Below are 20,291 nucleotides of genomic sequence, written 5' to 3' on the forward strand. Positions count from 1 at the left end.
CTTTCTTAAACTCTATATATGAATTCACACATTTTATAAATTATTAAACACAAAACTCCCTGGATTATGGCAGAAAGCAGTCATACTGTGTAAAGGAGACCTGAAGTCTTTGTATTCGGTTTCCTTTTTGTGGTGTACATAGGTTCAAGAAAGACTCAATATACTTGAACATCTTCCATGGCAATATTTTCAAATACAGCATGCTATTGTATTTTCCACTTACTATCTTCTCAGCCATCACCATTTTCTAAACCAGCGGTTTTCAAACTTTTTTTTCCAGGGACCCAATTGAAGAAAATGGTTGATGCCCACGACCCAATGGAGCTGGGGATGAGGGGTTTGGGGTGTGGGGGGGCTCAAAGCTGGGGCAGAGGGTTGGGGTGCGGGAGAGGTCAGGCTTTGGGGTGGGGGTGCAGGCTCTGGGAGGGGTTGGGGTGCAGGAAGGGGTTCTGGATTTGTGGGGGGGCTCAGGGCTGGGGCACAGGATTGGGGCACAGACTTACCTCTGATGGCTCCCAGTCAGCGGTGCAGCCAAGGTGCAGAGGCAGGCTTCCCGTCTGTCCTGGCACCGTGGACTACGCTGCGCCTGAAGTGGCCAGCAGCAGGTCCAGCTCCTAGTCAGAGGTACACAAGTGGCTCTGCGCAGCTCTCGCCCGCAGGCACCGCACTGCCCCGCCCCCGCCAATGGGAGTGCGGAGCCAGTGTTTGGCACGGGGGCAGTGCACGGTGCCCCGTGGCCCCCTTGCCAAGAAGCCGGACCCGCTGCTGGCCGCTTCCGGGGAGCAGCACGGTGTTGGAGCAGGTAGCCACTAGCTTGCCTCAGCTAGGCAGCACCACCACCGTGACTTTTTACGTCCAGGTCTGCGGTGCTGACCAGAGCTGCCAGGGTCCCTGGGTGCTGAGCAAGGCGACCCAGTGCTTTACGTGCTGTGACCCAGTACTGGGTCGCAACCCAAACTTTGAAAAACACTGCTCTAAACAGTCTTCCCGTGGGCTATATATTGTGATTTTTTTCGAACCTCTTAAAATAAGAGGCAGTGGATATATCCACTTGTTATTGAGATGACTTAAGAACGAATGAAAGAGGTCTTTAAATATAAAAATTAATTAAAAAATTGACTCAACTTCTGCAAACACCTCATAACTCAGCCAAGGAATCCAGACTACGGGAGGGGTTTGGTGGTGGTTGAGGTCTGTGTTTGGATGGGGAATTTAAAGGGGAGGTTGTTGAGAGTCCCATTTTGTTGGATATTGAGGGGTTAGCTGCAAGTTTTTGTTTTACTGTGTGAAAGAAACCTTTTTAAAGTTGGAATACTGTAAATAAAAAATAATTATACTCAAAATCCCTCATTGAATACACTGGATTCAGTCTAACTTGTCTAATTGGAGCCTTTCTAAAGGTAACAGTTGTAGGACTTCTGAAGCAGACAATTGGAAGATAAGGTATATTATCTGGTTATACTTGCATGTACAGCTGTTACAGAAGGAGTTACTGCCAATATGGACAGGATAATGGGAAGAACAATACCTGGATCTAGCAGCTTAATACTGCTAGTACATAGTTTTAAGGATTTACCCTGTCTGTTGCACTCAACCAAGAAATGATTTGACTTAATAATACTGTACATGAAGAGACCTATTTCTTTATGCACTATTGACAGAATTTGTATCTGCCCACAATTTAGGGATTGGTTTCTGTGTAAATTGGAAGAAACTCAGTTATTTGAAAAACCTGTTTCTCATATAGTCACTGTAAATGGGATCCAAGAGACCGCATGAGCAAAAACAAAAGACGGAGTTGTTACCAAGTGGAACTAGAAGAGCTGGGCAGATGCACTCAGACCTCTGAAGCTCTTTGTTCATGCAGAAAAGCCCTGGGGAAGTGGGTTTACAGCTATGCTGCAAAATGGTGTGTGCATTTCCTTACTTAATACTGACATTTTACTGCGGGATCATTCCCAATGGGATTCTCTACTGCAACTGGCAAGTTAGGAGTATGAACTATTAGACTAGTCTCAGCATTCTTGCACTGACTGGCTGCCAGGTCCAATAATGTAAATGTGATCTTAAGGAAAAAAAATACAATTGAAAATAATCGCTACTCTTGAGTAATAAGTGTGTGTGGCAAAAATATACCTGTCAAGATAGCCACAGCTAGGGATGCCACTGCTTCATTAACTTGCATACATGGTAGGAAGAGTGGGGAAATTGCAACATTGTGGATTGAGAGTTTGGGATTTGTCTCCCCGTATTGGACCATTGATCCAAGCACAGTCAACCCTCGGAACTCATTGCCATAGGATGTTGTGAAGACCAAAAGTATAACTGGGTTCAAAAAAGAATTAGATAAGTTTATGGAGGACAGGTCCATCAATGGCTATTAGCCAATGCTCTGGATGCCCCTAAAACTACTGCCAGAATCTGGGACTGGACAACAAGGGATGAATCACTCAAAATTGCCCTGTTCTGTTCATTCCTTCTAATCATCTGGCATTCGCCACTGTAAGAAACAGGATACTAGGCTAGATGGACCATTGGTCTGAGCTAGTATGACTCTTCATATATTCTTATCCTGCCACTTACACTATATGTTTTATGACTATTATGGGTACTTCAGTTTACCTGCATGATATTATGGCTATATGGAGTTGAATCAAAAGGTGCTGTTAGGAAGAACAAGCAGGTAAGAGGTAAGATGCCTTTCGGATAAACTTGAGGGGAGTAAGAAAACAGTGGCTGGAATATTAATTGGGAAGATGCTATTTTCAGGCACCAGGCAAAGTTACATAGCTGGTTTGCCACAGCTGAGGGTCTAAGATCAAGAGAACACTAAACAATTAAAAACTTGTTCTCTAGCAAGGGAGGGGGGGGTTCAAACCTCAGAGTCTGTTCATGGAGAGCCAACAGACTGACCTGCAGTCCCTGCGGGATGGGACTGGGGCAGCTAGGCTTGCCCAAGGTTTGAGAGAAATGAAAAGCTTTAGGTAAGAGACAGGCTTTTTGTTGTTTTTAACCCTTTTCTCTCATTGCTGTGTACCTTTGGGTGGATACGTTTGTGTTGACAAAGCTGTTTTAAGTCACATTAATCACCTGTTGGTCATAAGCTCCTGGAAGAACGTTTCTTGCACGGGCTGAATGCAGTTGGGCCTGTCATGTTAGTGCATTTGGGAAATGGGGACTGCAACCCAGAGACCCAGTTCTCAAGTGGTTGAACTGTTGGGTTCCACCTTGTAAGAGATGAAGAAAGCAAAACCTGTCACCTGAGGTAATGCAAAGGGATCAAGGCCTTAGCTCTCCCTGTAACTGTGCCAAGTGGTCAATACTCAAATCTTTTCCCAAAGGAAAGCAAAAAAAACCCTCTCAGTGCACCAGAGCAGTTGGGCAGTGGGATACTCTGTACTTTTTCTTTCTTTTTCCATAGTTCACTTGTATTTTTACAGAGAGCACTGTAGTGTACCTTGCCTGTCTTGCATCTTTCTTATTAAACAAATCTCCAATTCTTTTTATGGTACTTTATATATCACCACAGGAAATGGTGTTCAAGTGAAATCTCACTTCATTCAGATTTAGAAATTACAGTTGTAGTTTACATATTATGACACATCCAGTTATCCCAGATGGATGCTGTATTATCAAAATTTGAGGTAATCGCAGTAGACGCATAGGTATCCAGCAACCTGCTGATCTGCCTTCTGAGTTTAAAAGCTCAGATAGTACCAAAAGTCAGCGTCTCTCTTTAATGATAGGGGATCAGAGACGACGTCTGACTTTGGGAGATAATTAGCCCCATAAGCCCCATAAGGTATCTGTGTATCTGAATGACCCTTGTAACCTGGTGTTTGAGAGAAGCTGTTTGTTCTAAGTTACTCTTTAGGTGCCCTGTACATTAGTGCTCTACTGCAGTATCGCTGTACAAGGTAGGCCGTTTTCAAGGTCATGGGAGTAGGGATGTACAATATCATAGCTACTGGAGCTGTTCTCAGTCCTGCAGCCTGGGGGGAAATGGATATTCAAGGTGGTTTTGTGTTGTGAGATTGCAGATATGGTTGGAGATGAAGGGAAAGAAGAGATTGTTGTTAGTGGGCTGCTGTACGTATTTTCTTTTATTCATATTATAAGATGGAGACTGTTGAGAATTGCTGCAAATTGCTCTAAGGAAACTGTTTCCTCAATATCTACTGTACTCAATCACTATTAATACACTGTTCCTCATTATGGTAAATAGTAATCCCTGTTCACTTCCCAGTATAAATTGATCCGTAGGGAATTCACAAAGCACCCCTGGCTGACAAAGTAATATTTCTCAATTAGTCTTTCACTGTCTTACCTGGCTGGCCTACAGAGTCAGGAATGCAGAAAAGTAAACTCTAACTCAGAAAAATATTGTATTCCTTTAAAGCCAAATAAAATAGAGATACTGTGGAAGATTCTGAGCCCAGTATTGAAATAAGTATTAATCAGATGGGAGAGAAAACAGGATTCTTCAGATTCTTTTGGTTACCCATCTTTTTAAGATTAAATAAAAGTAAAATAATTATACTTTACAAAACATTGGGGATAAACCTATCCCTGAATCTTCTCTATCCCCAAAAGGTGCAGGCTGGAAGCAAAGCCACACTTTGGCTACTGTTCTTATTCAAATAGTGTCCCTATAGGTGCTCCACTTAAGGTGTGCATGTTCCCCACACTGCTTTAATCAGAGATTTTCATTAGTAGTGCCCGTTTGGCCTGCGCATATGTCATTGATATCCTCCTGCCTGCACCAAGGCAATATCAGGCTGCCCGGGCAAACCGCCTTGCCGATTGGCTACTCAAGGGTTGGTCATACCAAGAGGCATTGTCTGCCTCAAGGACAACACTTTCTCTGTTCTTGGACTTTGGTCTTCAGCTGAATGCGGAAAAATCCACACTGTCTCCTGTTCAGTACTTGTGATTTACAGGGGCATCCCTATATTCCTTAGCATCCAGGGCCTTCCTTCCCATGGATAGATTCATGATATTACCAAACCTTATCAGAACCAGTCAAGGGAGCCCCCAGACTTCAGTCAGAAACTGTATTCAACTTCTCGGTCACATGGTGGCTTGCACCTCCATGACAGAGCATGCGAGGTTATGCCTCTGCTGCTTCCAGGGTGGCTCAGATCAGTTTACGTGCCAAACAAATACAGTCTAGACAAGCAGGTGTCAATTCCCTAGCAGGTAAAGCATTCCCTACACTGATGAAATGTCCATCACAATGTAGGGGGTGAGGGTTCCCTTCCTCCAACTGATGACAATGGTAACTGTGACTACAGACACATCTTTGTTAGGATGAGGGGCGCACCTTGACACTTTTAACAGTGCAGGGCAGATGGTCACCCCAGGAAACAACCCTTCACACCGACCTGTTGGAGCTCAGCGTGGTCAGACATGCCTGCCTTCCTTTTCTGCCTCTTATTGGGCACAGATCTATCATGTTAAAGAAGTATGGATTGGATGAATGGACTATAAGGTTGATAGAAAGCTGGCTAGATTGTCGGGCTCAACGAGTAGTGATCAACGACTTGATGTCTAGTTTGCAGCCGGTATCAAGTGGAGTGTCCCAAGGGTCGGTCCTGGGGCCGGTTTTGTTCAACCCTTAGCAAGTTTGCAGATGACACTAAGCTGGGGGGAGAGGTAGATACGCTGGAGGCCACCACTTCCCACAGCTCCCATTGGCCGGGAGCAACAAACCGCGGCCACTGGGAGCTGCAAGCGGCCGTACCTGCGGACGCTCAGGTAAACAAAGTGTCTCACAGCCCGCCAGGGGCTTACCCTAAACACGCCGCAAACCAAGTTTGGGAACTCCTGTTCTATATCAACTGGCAGAGAGGAGTGTGATCCCCTTCCCACTGTGCCAAAGCGATATGGTTATGGAACTGGTGCATAAAATATCACATTGGAATTTCAGCAATGTATCTTCCGGGCAGACAAAATGTCACAGCCGACACCCTCAGAAGGTGTTTTTCCAAAGATTATGAATGAGAGTTGGATCCCAGGTTCTGGTCGGCATTTTTTTTTCGCTGCAGTGGCAAAGAAATCCACTTTTGGAAACCCCCAAATCTGAAAAATGCCATCTATTTTGTTCAAGGGTGGGTTTAGGTTGCAATTCCTTGGAGGACTTCTTCCCTGGATGGGGAAGCTGTTTTACGCTTTTTCACCCAACATCTCTGATTCTCAGTGGTGAACAAAATCAGACAGGTCAAGATCAGTCATTCTAATTGCCTCAACGTGGTGAAGACCTGCATGGTTTCCTTACCAGTTCCACCCAGCTCTTTATCCACTGACAGAACTTCCAGTCATTCCTCAACTTCTCTCCCAGGGCGCCGGTTGAAGGCTGCATCCCAATCTGAGCTTTGCCGCCTCAAGGCCTTGCTCCTCAATAGTTCGCTGGGCTACAGTTGTCCTGTTCTGCAAAGGTACAACACGTATTGTTAAATAGTAGGAAAGATTCTACCAGACATACTTTCAAAAGTGGAGACGATTTAATCACTGGGGTGAATTCCAGAACGCTGTCCCTGAATCTGCCTCACTTCTGCTCATTCTGGAATACCTGTTGCAACTAAAAAAACCCAGGACTGTCACTAAAATCCCTGAAGGTTCATCTGGCTGTCCTAACAGCTTTTCATGCCATTATTGAGGGGCTCTCCCTGTCTGCTCACCTTGCAACTGCAAGATTCATGAAAGGTCTGGGAAATTTCTTCCCACAGGTGAAAGTCCCTCCCCAGCTTGTCACCTGAATCTGGTTCTTAAAAGTCATATGAAGTCTCCTTTTGAACCAATGGAGACCTGCTTCTTATTGAATTTGTCTATGAAAACAGCCTTCCTAGTGGCTATTACCTCAGCCCGCAGAGTCGGAGAGATTGGGACATTAATGGCAGGCTCTACTTTCACAATATTTTATAAGCGTAAGGTTTCCCTAGAGCCGCATCCCAGGTTTCTCCCTAAAGTGTCTTCTGAGTTTTGTCTAAATCAGGTCATTTACCTATCAGTTTTCTTTCTGAAACTGTACAATTCCAACAGGGAGACTGTTCTCAATACTCCAGATGTCAGGAGGGCATTCTAGATAAAAACTAAACTATTTCATAAACCCCCTAGACTGTTGGTTTAATTTGCAGACAGATCAAAGGTTCTGCCATGTCTAGCCAACGGCTCTCAGAATAGATTTCTGGGGTGTAGTACCTTGTTACAGTGCAGCCAACAACCCGCCCCCCTCCCCAGTTTGGCGTGTCAGCTCATTCAATGAGGTCATAATCTACATCTGTGGCTCTACTTAAAAAGTCCCAGTTTCTGAGCTCTGCAGAACAGCTACATGGTCTTCGGTACATCCCTTCTCCAGACACTATGCCTTAGTGAATGCCTCCAGATGTGATACAGCAGTTGGCAGTGCAGCTCTTTCCTTTGTAACAGCCTTTACTCTTAAGCTCCCCACCCTGCTTATGGGGATACTGTTTGGGAGTCACCGGAGGTGGAGCGCCCATAGGGACACTACACAAAGAAGAAAGAAAGGTTACTCACCCTGTGCAGTAACTGTAGTTCTTTCAAATGTGTGTCCCTATGGGTGATCCATTACCCGCCCTCCTTCCCCTCTGTTTTGGAGTTTCCTTCTGAGACTCAGTGATGGTCAAGGTACTGAGGGCTGTTCACTCGCACAGCCTGATATAGCCTTGGTGCAGGGCACGAGAATATCAACAGTGCAGGCATGGGCCAAATGGATACTGCTAATGAAATTCTCCGATAGAAGGCATGTGGGGCACACATGCACCTGAAGGGGAGCATCCATAGGGGGACACATCTCGAAGAACTACAGTTACTGCACAGGGTGAGTAACCTTCTCTGTTCTCAGGGCTGCAGTAGTATTCACTGTATTTGCAGTCCTGAAATGCACTGGGGCACAGTGAACCCCAGCAGAGCTGGGCTCTGTGCATGCCAGTAGTACAGGCTCCCTAAATCACGCCTTCCACATATAGAGACTTCCGGCAGCTGCACTTGGCGGAGCAAGATTTGCCTTTTTGTGTCTATAGTATTGCAAAGTACTGATCTGATTGACAAATGCTAGAACATCCTAGATTTGGTGCAAAGCAGAGGAAGCGTAAAAGCGTGACTCAACCATTTTATCAGTTGAAAACCTTCAGTGTTATTACTTGGCATTTCCATTTTCTAGTAGTGGTTTCTTTCTGATCTTAAACGGCGCACCCAAGGGAGGGAGCCGTGTTTCATAGTGCAAGGTAATAATTACTATACTAATAACTGTGATGACATACATGATCATCAGCTAAGCTAACTCTGTATGCATGTATGAAATGCAAATTGAAATTCTATGAGTGATTATGTGGAGGGAAAAAACAGATTTTTTTTTTGGTCTGTCTGTACTGTACTTTGAAAGACAACAGATAAAGGAATGATTTTATCTTTAATCTTGGAAGTGGGGAAGGGCTTGCTTATCACTGACAGTAATTCATACACTAACTTGAAGAATGTTCTAATGAAAAGACGTGACTCCATTGCTGTGTAGGGAATCAGCTGCTCAGTGTCACAGCTCAGCAAATAAGGTGATGATACAGTACACGTGAAGTATATTGCAGCACTTAAGCTGTGTCAGACAATGGTATCCTGGAAACAGGGTTTGTTTGTTTTTTTAATTATGTTGTCCCTTCATCAGATTGTAAGAATTATTGCTAAGAAACAGAACTGTATGCCTGCCAGAAATGGAAACCTTTACAAATACGTTTTTGTTTTAGAATTCAGCCTTTTTCTTATAGGAAAAATCCAGGTGCAAGTAGGGTGGGTCTTCCTAAAACAATATTTATTCAACTACTTTGATTTAGCTTAGAGAAATGGCATGAGTCACTATGTAAAAATCTAAGGTAGAAGCATTGGTCAGTTTGACATGTTTCTCCCTTTCCTCTATTATGTTTCCAAATGTACTTATGTCTGGAAAATTAAAACCCCCTCAACTCATTTATAGTACAGAAGGCAATGAGACATATTCTAGGGATCAGAAGGAAGCACCTGACAAGTAGGAGTTGCAATAGTTTGTGTTAGTCAGGAAACCAGCATCTTTAGTACAAATGCTGGGGAGTTATAAATAGCAGCATGAATTAAATGAGTGAAAAATGGAGATGTTTCATCAGTTCTTGGCTGTTGGCATGTACTTTTTTTTTTTAATCATAGGGAACCTCTCTCTCTCTCTCTCTCTCTCTATATATATATATATCACACACACACACTTAGCACTTCATATCTTCAAAGCATTTCATCACTATTAACCACTTAGGTCAGGGGAGCTAGCGCTCTCACAATGGAAATATTGTGGGGGCTCTGCCCCTGCATAAACTTGTACATGCCTGGGGGGAAGCGGGAGACAAGTAGGACGCAGAGAGGCTGGAGCAGGCCACCACAAGGGCTAGGGAGCAGGGAACAGGACCCGGAGGGTCTGGAGTGGCTGCTGCGGGGCCCAGGATTGGGCTGAAATGCTCCCAGGATCAGGTAGGAACCCCTAGGACGCACCTTCCCAACTGGAGCCAGCTGCCTGCCCCTCGCCAAGTCTCAGTACCTCCCCTTACTCCCCCTCCGATCTGTCTGCTCCCCATTTCCAGGCACTGACTTAGGTCCAAATCAGCCAGACATTCATATTCATAGGTTTCAGAGTAGCAGCCGTGTTAGTCTGTATCCACAAAAAGAACAGGAGTACTTGTGGCACCTTAGAGACTAACCAATTTATCAGAGCATAAGCTTTCGTGGACTACATCCGAAGAAGTGGGCTGTAGTCCATGAAAGCTTATGCTTTAATAAATTTGTTAGTCTCTAAGGTGCCACAAGTACTCCTGTTCTTTATTCATATTCATGTGACTTTACCCATTGAATTCAATGGGATGTAAAATTATTCCTATGCGTAAATGTTGGCAGAATTAGGCAAAGACTGGGATGTCCTCTTTGCCTTCTAGGAATAACTCCCACGTTCATTTTCTTTGCACACAACCAGGGTAACCCCCATGGCTTCTTTTTCCTCTGTGCTCCTTTCCTGGTGACTTTGTACGTAAATGTGCATCTGTTTTGTTGGGTTAGAGCTTAATTTATAGCCTGACAGAGAAATACCTATTTCTTACCTCCTGTCTGGAGGAAAACTTGTTTTTCACCTTTGCTGGTGACTAATAATTATAAATAATGGAGATATCCTATCTCCTAGAACTGGAAGGGACCTTGAAAGGTCATTGAGTCCAGCCCCCTGACTTCACTAGCAGGACCAAGTACTTATTTTGCCCCAGATCCCCAAGTGGCCCCCTCAAGGATTGAACTCACAACCCTGGGTTTAGTAGGCCAACGCTCAAACCACTGAGCTATCCCTCCCCCCAATACCTCGATACAGACTTTAAAACATATTTTCAGTGTACATATATAACTCCTTACATCGTATCTATATGTACAGCTCACAACAATATTAAGGACCAGGGTGACACCAGCTTTCCTTTTAGACCTCACATGATGTTTTTTGGTGTACCAAAATGGACATACCAGTTTCAGGATGTTCCTGTAACCCCCTTGCTAGTTGGCATTAAGGACTTCTTGGGTCACAAAGCTGAGAAAGGGAGAAGATAACTGACTTGCCTAAGAGCTGGAATTAGAATTTGGGAATACAGGAGAAACCTCAGAGTTATGAATGTCAGAGTTACAAATTGACCAGACAACCACGCACCTCACTTGGAATCGGAAGTATGCAATCAGGCAGCAGCAAAGACACACACACACACACACACACACCAAATGCAGCACAGTGTTAAACATAAACTACTAAAAAATAAAGGAAGAGCAGCATTTTTCTTCTGCATAGTGATGTTTCAAAGCCGTATTAAGTCAATGTTCAGTTGTAAACTTTTGAAAGAACAACCATTCCATTTTGTTTAGAGTTATGAACATTTCAGAGTTACGAACAACCTCCTTTCCTGAGGTGTTCGTAACTCTGAGGTTCTACTATACTTGATTTCCATTTCCATTCTTAGTCCGCTAGGCCATACTGCCTCTCTTAGTGCAGCACTGTTTTTTCTTAAGTGAAATTTGTCATAGCGGGAAGGGCCCACTCAGTGAATGGGCCACTGCTACTCTCTAAACAAAGCAGATGCATAGCACAGCCGCCATCCTCTCTGTGCTTCTGCAGAGATGGCCTTTTGTGCTTGTTCTGAATAGGTCAATGCGGAGAAAAAGCTTTGGGGACAGGCCATGATGGGATCAATGGATCCACACTTACACAGGTGCTAGGCACACCACTCATGTGGCCCAGAGGAGCAACAGCCACTATTCTGGTTCACAGACAGGAATAAGCAGCTGTGGAGGTGCTGCGGTGCAGCCTGCTCTCAGATTGGGGCTTTATTTATTTATTGGTCCGTCTCAAAGCCTTGTTACTTGAAGTTTGTGTGAAGAGAGGTGAAATTCAGCAGCAGCAGCCAGAATAATTTTTCTCAGGTGGTTAAAAGCTCTAGTTAACGAGATTCTTACTTAAAGTGATTTGCATCATTGGCTAAATAACGATTACCCCACTGCAAAAAAGACCAGAATAAAAGAGGCCTGGAGGCTGGTGGTTTTCCTCTTCCTGCTGTCAGACAGAGAAATAACACTCTCCTAGATTTCTTTTCCAGAGGCTGGTAACTTTAGTCTCAATGAGATTTTCTTTTCTCTCTCTTTCAGGACAGTTATTCTGAGCGAAGGACCCTGCAAGGCCTACTAAGTGGTTATCATGGGCTTAATTGCATTTTTGAAGACCCAGTTTATAGTTCATCTCCTCATTGGGTTTGTCTTCGTTGTGAGTGGGTTGATCATTAACTTCGTCCAACTATGCACACTAATCCTCTGGCCTATAAACAAGCAGTTTTATCGCCGAGTAAACTGTCGCCTTGCCTATTCGCTCTGGAGCCGTGAGTATACTCTGATGGGGATGAGGTCGTAAAAAATTATTGAATAGGGTTTGGGTAAATCCTAGGGCTGTCGATTAATCGCAGATAACTCACGCCATTAACTCAAAAAAATGAATTGTGATTAATCACACTGTTAAACAATAGTATCCCAATTGAAATGTATTAAATATTTTTGGATGTTTTTCTACATTTTCAAATATATTGACTTCAGTTACAACACAGAATACAAAATGTACAATGCTCGTTTTATATTATTATTTTTTTATTACAAATATTTGCCCTGTAAAAATGATAAACAAATTGTATTTTTCAATTCACCTCGTACAAGTACTGTAGTGCAATCTCTTTGTCGTGAAAGTGCAATTTAGAAATGTAAATTTTCTTTTGTTACATAACTGCACTCAAAAACAAAACAATGTAAAACTTCAGAGCCTACAAATCCACTCAGTCCTACTTCTTGTTCAGCCAAACACTAAGACAAACAAGTTTGTTTACATTTACGGGAGATAATGCTGCACTCTTCTTATTTACAGTGTCACCTGAAAGTGAGAACAGGCATTTACATGGCACTTTTGTAGCCGGCATTACAAGGTATTTACGTGCCAGATATGCTAAATATTCGTATACCCCTTCATGCTTCGGCCACCATTCCAGAAGACGTGCTTCAATGGTGATGACGCTTGTTAAAAAAATAATGTTTTAATTAAATTTGTTACTGAACTCCCTGGGGAGAATTGTATGCCTCCGGCTGTTTTACCTGCATTCTGCCATATATTTCATGTTCTAGAAGTCTCAGATGATGACCCAGCACATATTGTTCATTTTAAGAACACTTTCATTGCAGATTTGACAAAACACAAGGAACATACCAATATGAGATTTCTAAGGATAGATACAGCACTCAACCCAAGGTTTAAGAATCTGAAGTGCCTTCCAAAATCTGAGGATGAGGCTTGGAGCATGCTTTCAGAAGTCTTAAAAGAGCAGCACTCCGATGCGGAAACTACAGAACCTGAACCACTAAAAAAGAAAATCAATCTTCTGCTGGTGGCATTTGACTCAGATGATGATGAAAATGAACATGAACATGCATTGGTCCGCACTGTTTTGAATCATTATTGAGCAAAACCTGTCATCAGCATGGACTCATGTCCTCTGGAATGGTGGTTGAAGCATGAAGGGACATATGAATCTTTAGCGTATCTGGCATGTAAATCTCATGCGACGCCGGCTACGACAGTGCCATGCGAACGCCTGTTCTCACTTTCAGGTGACATTGTAAATAAGAAGCGGGCAGCATTATCTCCTGCAAATGTAAACAAACTTGTTTGTCTTAGCGGTTGGCTGCACAAGAAGTAGGACTGAGTGGACTTGTAGGCTCTAAAGTTTAACAAATTTTTTATTTTTGAATGCAGGTATTTGGACATAATTCTACATTTGTAAGTGCAACTTTCATGATAAAGAGATTGCACTACAGTACTTGTAATGGGGGAATTGAAAAATACTTTTTTTTTTTTACAGTGCAAATATTTGTAATCAAAAATAAATATAAAGTGAGCACTGTACACTTTGTATTCTGTGTTGTAATTAAAATTAATATATTTGAAAATGTAGAAAACCTCCAAAAATATTTAAATAATTGGCATTCTATTATTGTTTAACAGCATGATTAATCACGATTCATTTTTTTAATCACTTGACAGCCCTAGTAAATCCTGAAACATGTTGGAAAAGAGCATCAAGTCAGATGACCAACACACCTATGTGTGACTTCATTGACACTCCTAAAAGGACTGGTAGGTCAAGCCTGTCAATGACCCCCTGCTGCCCTGCCTGGTGGGAAATGACTACACTTTCTCTTCTAAATACCTTCTAGATTCCATGCAGAAATCTCTGTTAATGCAACATTAAAAGGACACAGTCTTCCTCTGCTTGTGCCCTATGTTTTGCCTGCCTTGTCTCCTATCACAAGCAACTCTTTGCCTTTTCTTCCACTGCCTCTTGTGCTCGGTCCTGTGAATGGTACTACGTTGCTCTCAGGATTTATGAGGCCCTACATAGTAATATTAAACTGGTGCCCCTATGCTCCACTGAAAGAGGTCCCCAGCCAGTGCCGCTGACCCCAGTGTGTCGAGGGGGCATGGCCACCCCCCCCCTCCCCCATTGCGAATCCCCAGAACCTCCCCCATTGCTGACACACACCAAGCTTCGTACGCAGCAGATGCTGTGGCAGCGGCTCAAGGCAGGCTTCACGCTGTCACATGGGGGCTGCATCTTGCCAGAGCCCATGGCCATCCTGCAGCCCCTAGCCACTCCTGGCTCACCATGAGCATTTTGACAGGAAGTACCAAGCAGTAATAACAGCAACAATAGTACAAGTGTGTGTGCTAGGGAAGTGTGAGAGACAGTGAGCACACTGTCACTTTAAGTCCCCCCCTTCCCTATTCGGCCTGGATCCCTCCCTCCCCCCCGCAGACTCACGTGGAAGTTTCACACCTCCTGTCCTGGCCCCCGCCAGAGACCAAGCGGCGCAGACAGGCAGGGTCCAGGGAGGGACTCAGCTCTGGGCGGCGTTGGGCCAGGCCACCGCGCCGCCAGTGACTGGCCGTGCTGCTCTGGGCTCCCCGGGGCTGGGGTGGCAGAGCCGGAGGCTGGAGCCCTCGGCCAGCTGGCTGAGGAGCAAGTGAGGGAGGAGTTGGGGTTGGGGAGAAGCCCGCCGGCCCAGTGCCGGGGAGGGGCTGGAGAAGAGAGAATTCCAGCCGCGGCCAGCGAGGGGAAAGGTGCCCCAAATTTTTGGGTGCCCTACGCAGCCGTGTATGCTACATATGCCTAAGTACGGCCCTGGTTGCTTTCCTTCTTCACAACCCTCCCCAAAACTCCCTTCTTTCCCCGAGCCTTACTTCATTGGCCTCCACTCCAGCACTCCTGCTCTCTCCCTGGACTTCGTTCACTATTTAATATGGGGCACAATTTCCAATATGGGTGTCTAATATTAGATTCCTAAATCCGTATTTAGGCACCTAGTTCAGTGGCCTGATTTTCAAAGAGGGCTGTTTACTTTAGTGGGAGCTGCTGGGTGCTCAGCACTCTTGAAAATCAGATCTCTAAGGCAGGTGCCTCAACAGGGATTTAGGCTTCTAACATTAGATGTTAACGTTTAAGAAATCATGGTCTCAGAATGTTATAAACAAATGTACTCTATAGCAAGAGCAGTGGAAGCTTCCTAAAAGTAGGGGGGCCACTGTTGCCCACCCCTGCGCTGCCTCTTCCCCTGAGGCCCTGCCCCAACACTGCCTCTTCCCCGCACCCCAAGGCCCCACCGCCTGCTCACTCCTCTCCACCCCCTCCCCCATCACCCGCCCTTACGACAGGTAAAAATTGGTGGGGACATGGCCCCCTGGCTCCCCTGTTCCATCGTCCCTGCTCTGTAATATCTAAAATATAGATCAAATGGGGGGGGGGGGGGAACTGCCAGAGAAAAATGTTGTTTTCGAGCTTATACTTATTTTTTATATTTCACTGTGTCCCTTTAATATATCAGAGGACAGCCCTGCAAACCTTTACTCAATCGAGTAATCGATTTACTTCACTGGGAGAATGGCCTTCCTGTGTCATCAAGGGTTGGTTTGCAAATTTAGGCTCTTAATTTATACAAGAAGTTAATATTAAGCCTGGAGAGTTATCTACTGTATAACAGCTAAAAACAGATGGATATAGGCATTTTAAAAACTAATCTATTGGCTATATTAAAAATACCATATATTTATGCTCCAAAAGGAACGTAGCAGTCGAGCAAGATCCTAGGTGCAATCCAATTATAGCATTTATGTGTTAGTTTGTAGCTTACTATACATTTAAAATCTGTGAGAAATTAAACTATGAAAGTCAAGGTTTATAATGTAAACACAACCTTAGCCTTAACAGTGCTAATGGCCTGTAATGGAAAAGCTGACAGAACGTTCACTTTAATTGTGGTTTATAATGAAGAAAGTGATACAGCCATATAAACCTAGCAGGGCAAGTGTTGCCATTTATAACATGAATAAGGAATACTAATGTATTTCGGGAGTGGAGCTATAGTTTGCATTTCATTCTACATGGTTGGTTTTGGTTACTTACTTAGAAATATTTCTTTTAAGCTGGTGTTTCTCGTGCCAGTTCTCAGCTCAAAGATAATTTTAAAAAAAAAAAAGCAAGTTCAATAAAAGCCACTCAGTCCACCTTTGTGCTTTGTAACTTTTTTCTTAGTTTTATGAAGTGTACTTAATATTGTAATACTTCTCCATGGTAACTGTTATGTCATGTGGCTGACATGGGTCATAGTAGGACTGATGGTATCCCAGATACAATACACCTCAGGTGGTTCAGGATAACTGGCAATGGTGCTAGAACAAGAAGAACCAAGCCTGACTTAAACTGCGATCTTGGCATTTGCAGTCACTGTGACAGATATTGCAACCTACTGCAGTACCTATGTATTAAATTTATGAAGGGTTTATGTATGAATGTGTTCTTCTCCATGGAGGAGGGTTACCACAGCTCCTCCAGGAACTAAAAACATTGGCGGAGTGATCAAGGCGAGTCACTGAGACTGAACAACTCTAGGGAGGTACTACCCCGGGACTGTTTTGCATACACTGGTTCAAAGTGGGTTTTCCAGAGACTCAAAGAAAGAGCTCTTGGTATAAAAAGGCTGAGTTTGAAGTGACACAGGGCCGTCTTTCTGAACCAGCAAACCAACGTTCACATTTGTCCAAGGGGACCAATCCTGCTGAAGGATTGGAAGTACTTTGGCCCCATAAGACTGCTTGTTTTTCTTGATATGTTTAGTGTGGGTTTAAATCTGTTCATTTTTTATACATTTTTCTCTGTAAAACTTTTTCCGTAAGAATAAATGTCCCTGCTTAGAAAGAACTGTTTGGATTACTGGTAAATCACACCTGTCGTAGTCCTCTGAGTGAAAGCAGAGCCAGCCACAGGCTGTAAGCAGACTGGCTTGCTGGGGATCATGCAGTGTAAGGCAAGGGTCTGTGCAGCCTTAAAACTTCTGATCAGAAAGGAGTGGGACAAGGGTCTCTACCCCGAGACAGGTTACGGCAGGAGTTCTGAAAGCTGAGTGGGCGCTCTGGAGTGGACTGTGGTGTAGGTCCCGTGAAACTGTGACAGTTGCCATTTAGGGAGAAAACATTTTTTTTTTTTAACTTTTGATGTGGGATTACTGAGTAACAGTAAACATGTAACACCACAATGCCATGTTTACAGAATCACTTTTCAAAGTACAGCTGTGCTTTAGCATTAAGGCTACTGCATCCTCAACTCAAGGTATTGAGCTGTTTGTTTGTTGCCCTGTGCAGTGAATTTAGAAAAGTGTCAGTCTAAATTTTTTGTTTTGTTTTTTTGTTTGTGGGTTATTTGGTTGGTTGGTTTTTAGTCACCAGTTTAACATTAGTTATCAGTTTTTGACTAGAACTTGCTAGCTGTGGTAGCTGTGATATACATTATCAGGAAGATTATTTGGAGTGGAAGTCATTCACACATGTACTTAATTTTAGGAGGCTTGAATCTCTTGCTCTAACACATCTTAACTAAGATGGTCAGTATGGTGCTTTGGCGAATACCACCTTCCTGTGGTAAAGCAGTACTGGAGTTTCTTTCAGGCTTCCTACAAAGAGAAAACACTTCAGAGTATCTGTATTTCAGGCTTACTAGTGTTAGTGCTCTTCAAATAACTCATGATTCTTAATAGGGCAGTATGCTTTGTTTAGTCCAGTTGTTAACAAAATATCTTAAAATAGTGGTATCTTGAAACTACTGTCCTCTGCACTCTAGAGCAGTAGATAGATGTATCCCACCACTCTGGCTTACTTTGTTTCTGGATGGTTGTCCTCTCGGGAGGCAACAAGAGCCCCCCTAGAATCTCTAGAATCTGAGAGGGGTTGGGCTAAATTATAAGCTTTTTTGTTGTTGTTGTTGTTGTTAAAGTGAAATCTTGTTGTCTCGCAGGCAGTTAGAGCGAGTATCCAAACCATCATGTAAACAACAAACAAGATTTCAGAGAATAGGCCTTAGCATTGACAGGATCAGTTTGAAACTAAATATCTGGAGCCTAATCCTTTTTTTAAAAAATTCACCAAAAGAAATAAATGTACATGCATCATATATCAGTGCACTTGTAAAGGACAATCTGCTTCCTCATAGTAACTCCCCTGTTCCCCAACCCTCATATCTCAGTAGGAGCTCCAGGAAAAATCTCACAAAAATGTTTCTGAGTAAATGGTGGGAATGCTCTCATACCAGTGCATCCACGTCTGGCTCTGTTGAATTTTTGTTCTTTGGAGAGGAGCGCTCAGGTACAGCCTCCATCCTTTTTTTAAGAAAGATTTTTAAGAGCACAGCGTAGAGTTAGATCAGGAGATGTAGTAACATTAATCTCCAGAAAGAGATAGAAAGGCAATTTGTCCTGTGTCTAGCATAATTTCTGGCTGCATAAAGGACCAAGTTATTGAGTAGTCAGCAGGATTAAGAGTGGGTGCTGTGGAATAACACGCAGAAAGTCATTGAATAATCCTCCAGTAACCTGAGCCCCATATATTAAATCCAAGGACAGCTCCACCAATGGTGGGCCCACTTAGTGACATCCCCCACTTCTTGCATTTTAAACATACTGGACTAGGTCTGGCTGCAAACCTGCTACAGTGGGGGTGGTGGTAGTATTTGTATCATGCCTACGGGCACAAAATGAGGATCAAGGCAGCATTACGCTATGTACTGTGCAGACATGCAGGAAAGACAGTCTGTCCCAAAGAGCTTGCAATGTGGATATGACAAGACCTGAATGGGTGGATAAGATTTTAAAAAAAGAGGGGTGAGGAGGACAACAGCTACAATGAAATGTAGTCTAGGCATTAATTTATATTGAGTCCCCTGTACAGTTGCTTCAGAAATTTTATAACAACATAACAGGGTTTTATTCCATCTCTTCTATATATTTGACTGTTTAATTCTTTATATGGAGGATGTAATAAGAATTTTACTGATCTCAACAGTGGCTAAGATTTCTTCCACAGGACAGCAAGATAATTCTATTTAAGGTTCACAAATTTGTGCATTAATATATGTTGAAGCACTAAGTTAGTATGGGAGTAGTTTAAAGTATACCAGAGGTTTGTGAATAAACCTCTCTCACTGAAACCACCAAAAATGCACTTAATTGATGCATTTCATCACTTAGAAAATAGGGCTGGCCAGGTTTGAGAGAAACCTGTAGTTATAAATTATGCATCCCTGTTGATATTCTCATTTCCTCCCTTCTTTAAATCACAGTGGGAAAGAGTCAGACTTGACGTACAAGTTACATTAGTCTCTTCAAGCCCATAAAGGGGCCCTGAATAAATGATATATAAGTGAATAGGCTTGTGAATATGACAAGAAAAGCAATTTAGATAATCAGTCCTGGAGAAGCTAACCTCTCTTTGATTAACATTGATCTGGGGTTCTCAATTTTTTTCCATACTCAGACCCTTCTGAGTCTGCCTCATGTCGAGTCTGGATCAAAATTGGACCCCAGCCCATTTAGTAATATGGGAAGGGCAGGCTGGAGACCTTGTGACCACCAAGTGGCGAACCCCTCACATAGAGAGACACTGCCCCAACTCATCCAGCCAGTGCCTTATGAAACAAAGCTGAAGTTCAAAGCTACGTTAGTGAATGTTCTATTAATGGTGGGAATTCTAAATATGCAGAAGAGAAGGAAAGATGAAAAGGGGTGGGTAATGAATGAGATATCAGAGAGAGAGATGAAATGGAGGAAAGGATAGGGGAAACACAGAAATGTAGAAGAAGAGTTAGAGAAGGGAGAGGGAAAGGGATCTCTTTCTCTTTCCTTCTTTTGTAGACTAAATAAAGGAGAAGCAATTTCTCCTTCTGTTCTTACCCAGTAATTTCTCTGGACTCTCCCAGTTCTTCCCCCATGTGTCTCTGACTTTGTGTTGGTAACCCTAATACAGCATTATTACAGTCATGTGTTTAATATTAAAATATACTGCAGAAATTCTTGTAGCATTTATCCACTAAAAGCCCATTATATTGGTTTGTTTACCTCAATCAAGCATATTTCATATGAATTCAGTGGAAACATTAGGTTGAGTCTATGCATAATTTGTGTTCCATCTGGGAGGAGATGTACCCATTTAGTAGAAAGGTCTACTGCTGAAAGACCTGCTTTCAGGTGTGTGTGTGTGTGTGTGTGTGTGTGTGTGTGTGTGTGTGTGTGTGTGTGTGTGTGTGTGTGTGTGACGGGGGGGAGGGGAGGTTGTTGGTGTTTGTGAAATCTTGAATTTACGATGAGGCAACAATAACAATCGG

At 43.3% G+C, this 20,291-nt stretch overlaps 1 protein-coding gene across 5 annotated transcripts in view; it reads left to right on the plus strand.

Annotated features, from left to right (window-relative positions):
* AGPAT3 (1-acylglycerol-3-phosphate O-acyltransferase 3) overlaps positions 1–20,291 on the plus strand; it is a 140,207-nt gene that overhangs the window by 97,752 nt on the left and 22,164 nt on the right. For 3 of the 5 annotated variants that reach the window (XM_065578286.1, XM_065578294.1, XM_065578288.1), the window contains exons 2-3: positions 11,701–11,927; positions 13,631–13,723. The exons of 1 other annotated variant lie outside the window; for it this stretch is intronic. In XM_065578286.1, coding sequence (XP_065434358.1) covers positions 11,750–11,927; positions 13,631–13,723 — 271 coding nt within the window. In that variant the 5' untranslated portion in view covers positions 11,701–11,749. The remainder of the gene's footprint in view (positions 1–11,700; positions 11,928–13,630; positions 13,724–20,291) is intronic. One more of the 5 variants, XM_065578300.1, reaches the window with a different exon arrangement.

This window comes from Chrysemys picta, chromosome 1 (genome assembly GCF_011386835.1).
Source record: "Chrysemys picta bellii isolate R12L10 chromosome 1, ASM1138683v2, whole genome shotgun sequence".
Classification (NCBI taxonomy): Eukaryota; Metazoa; Chordata; order Testudines; family Emydidae; genus Chrysemys; species Chrysemys picta.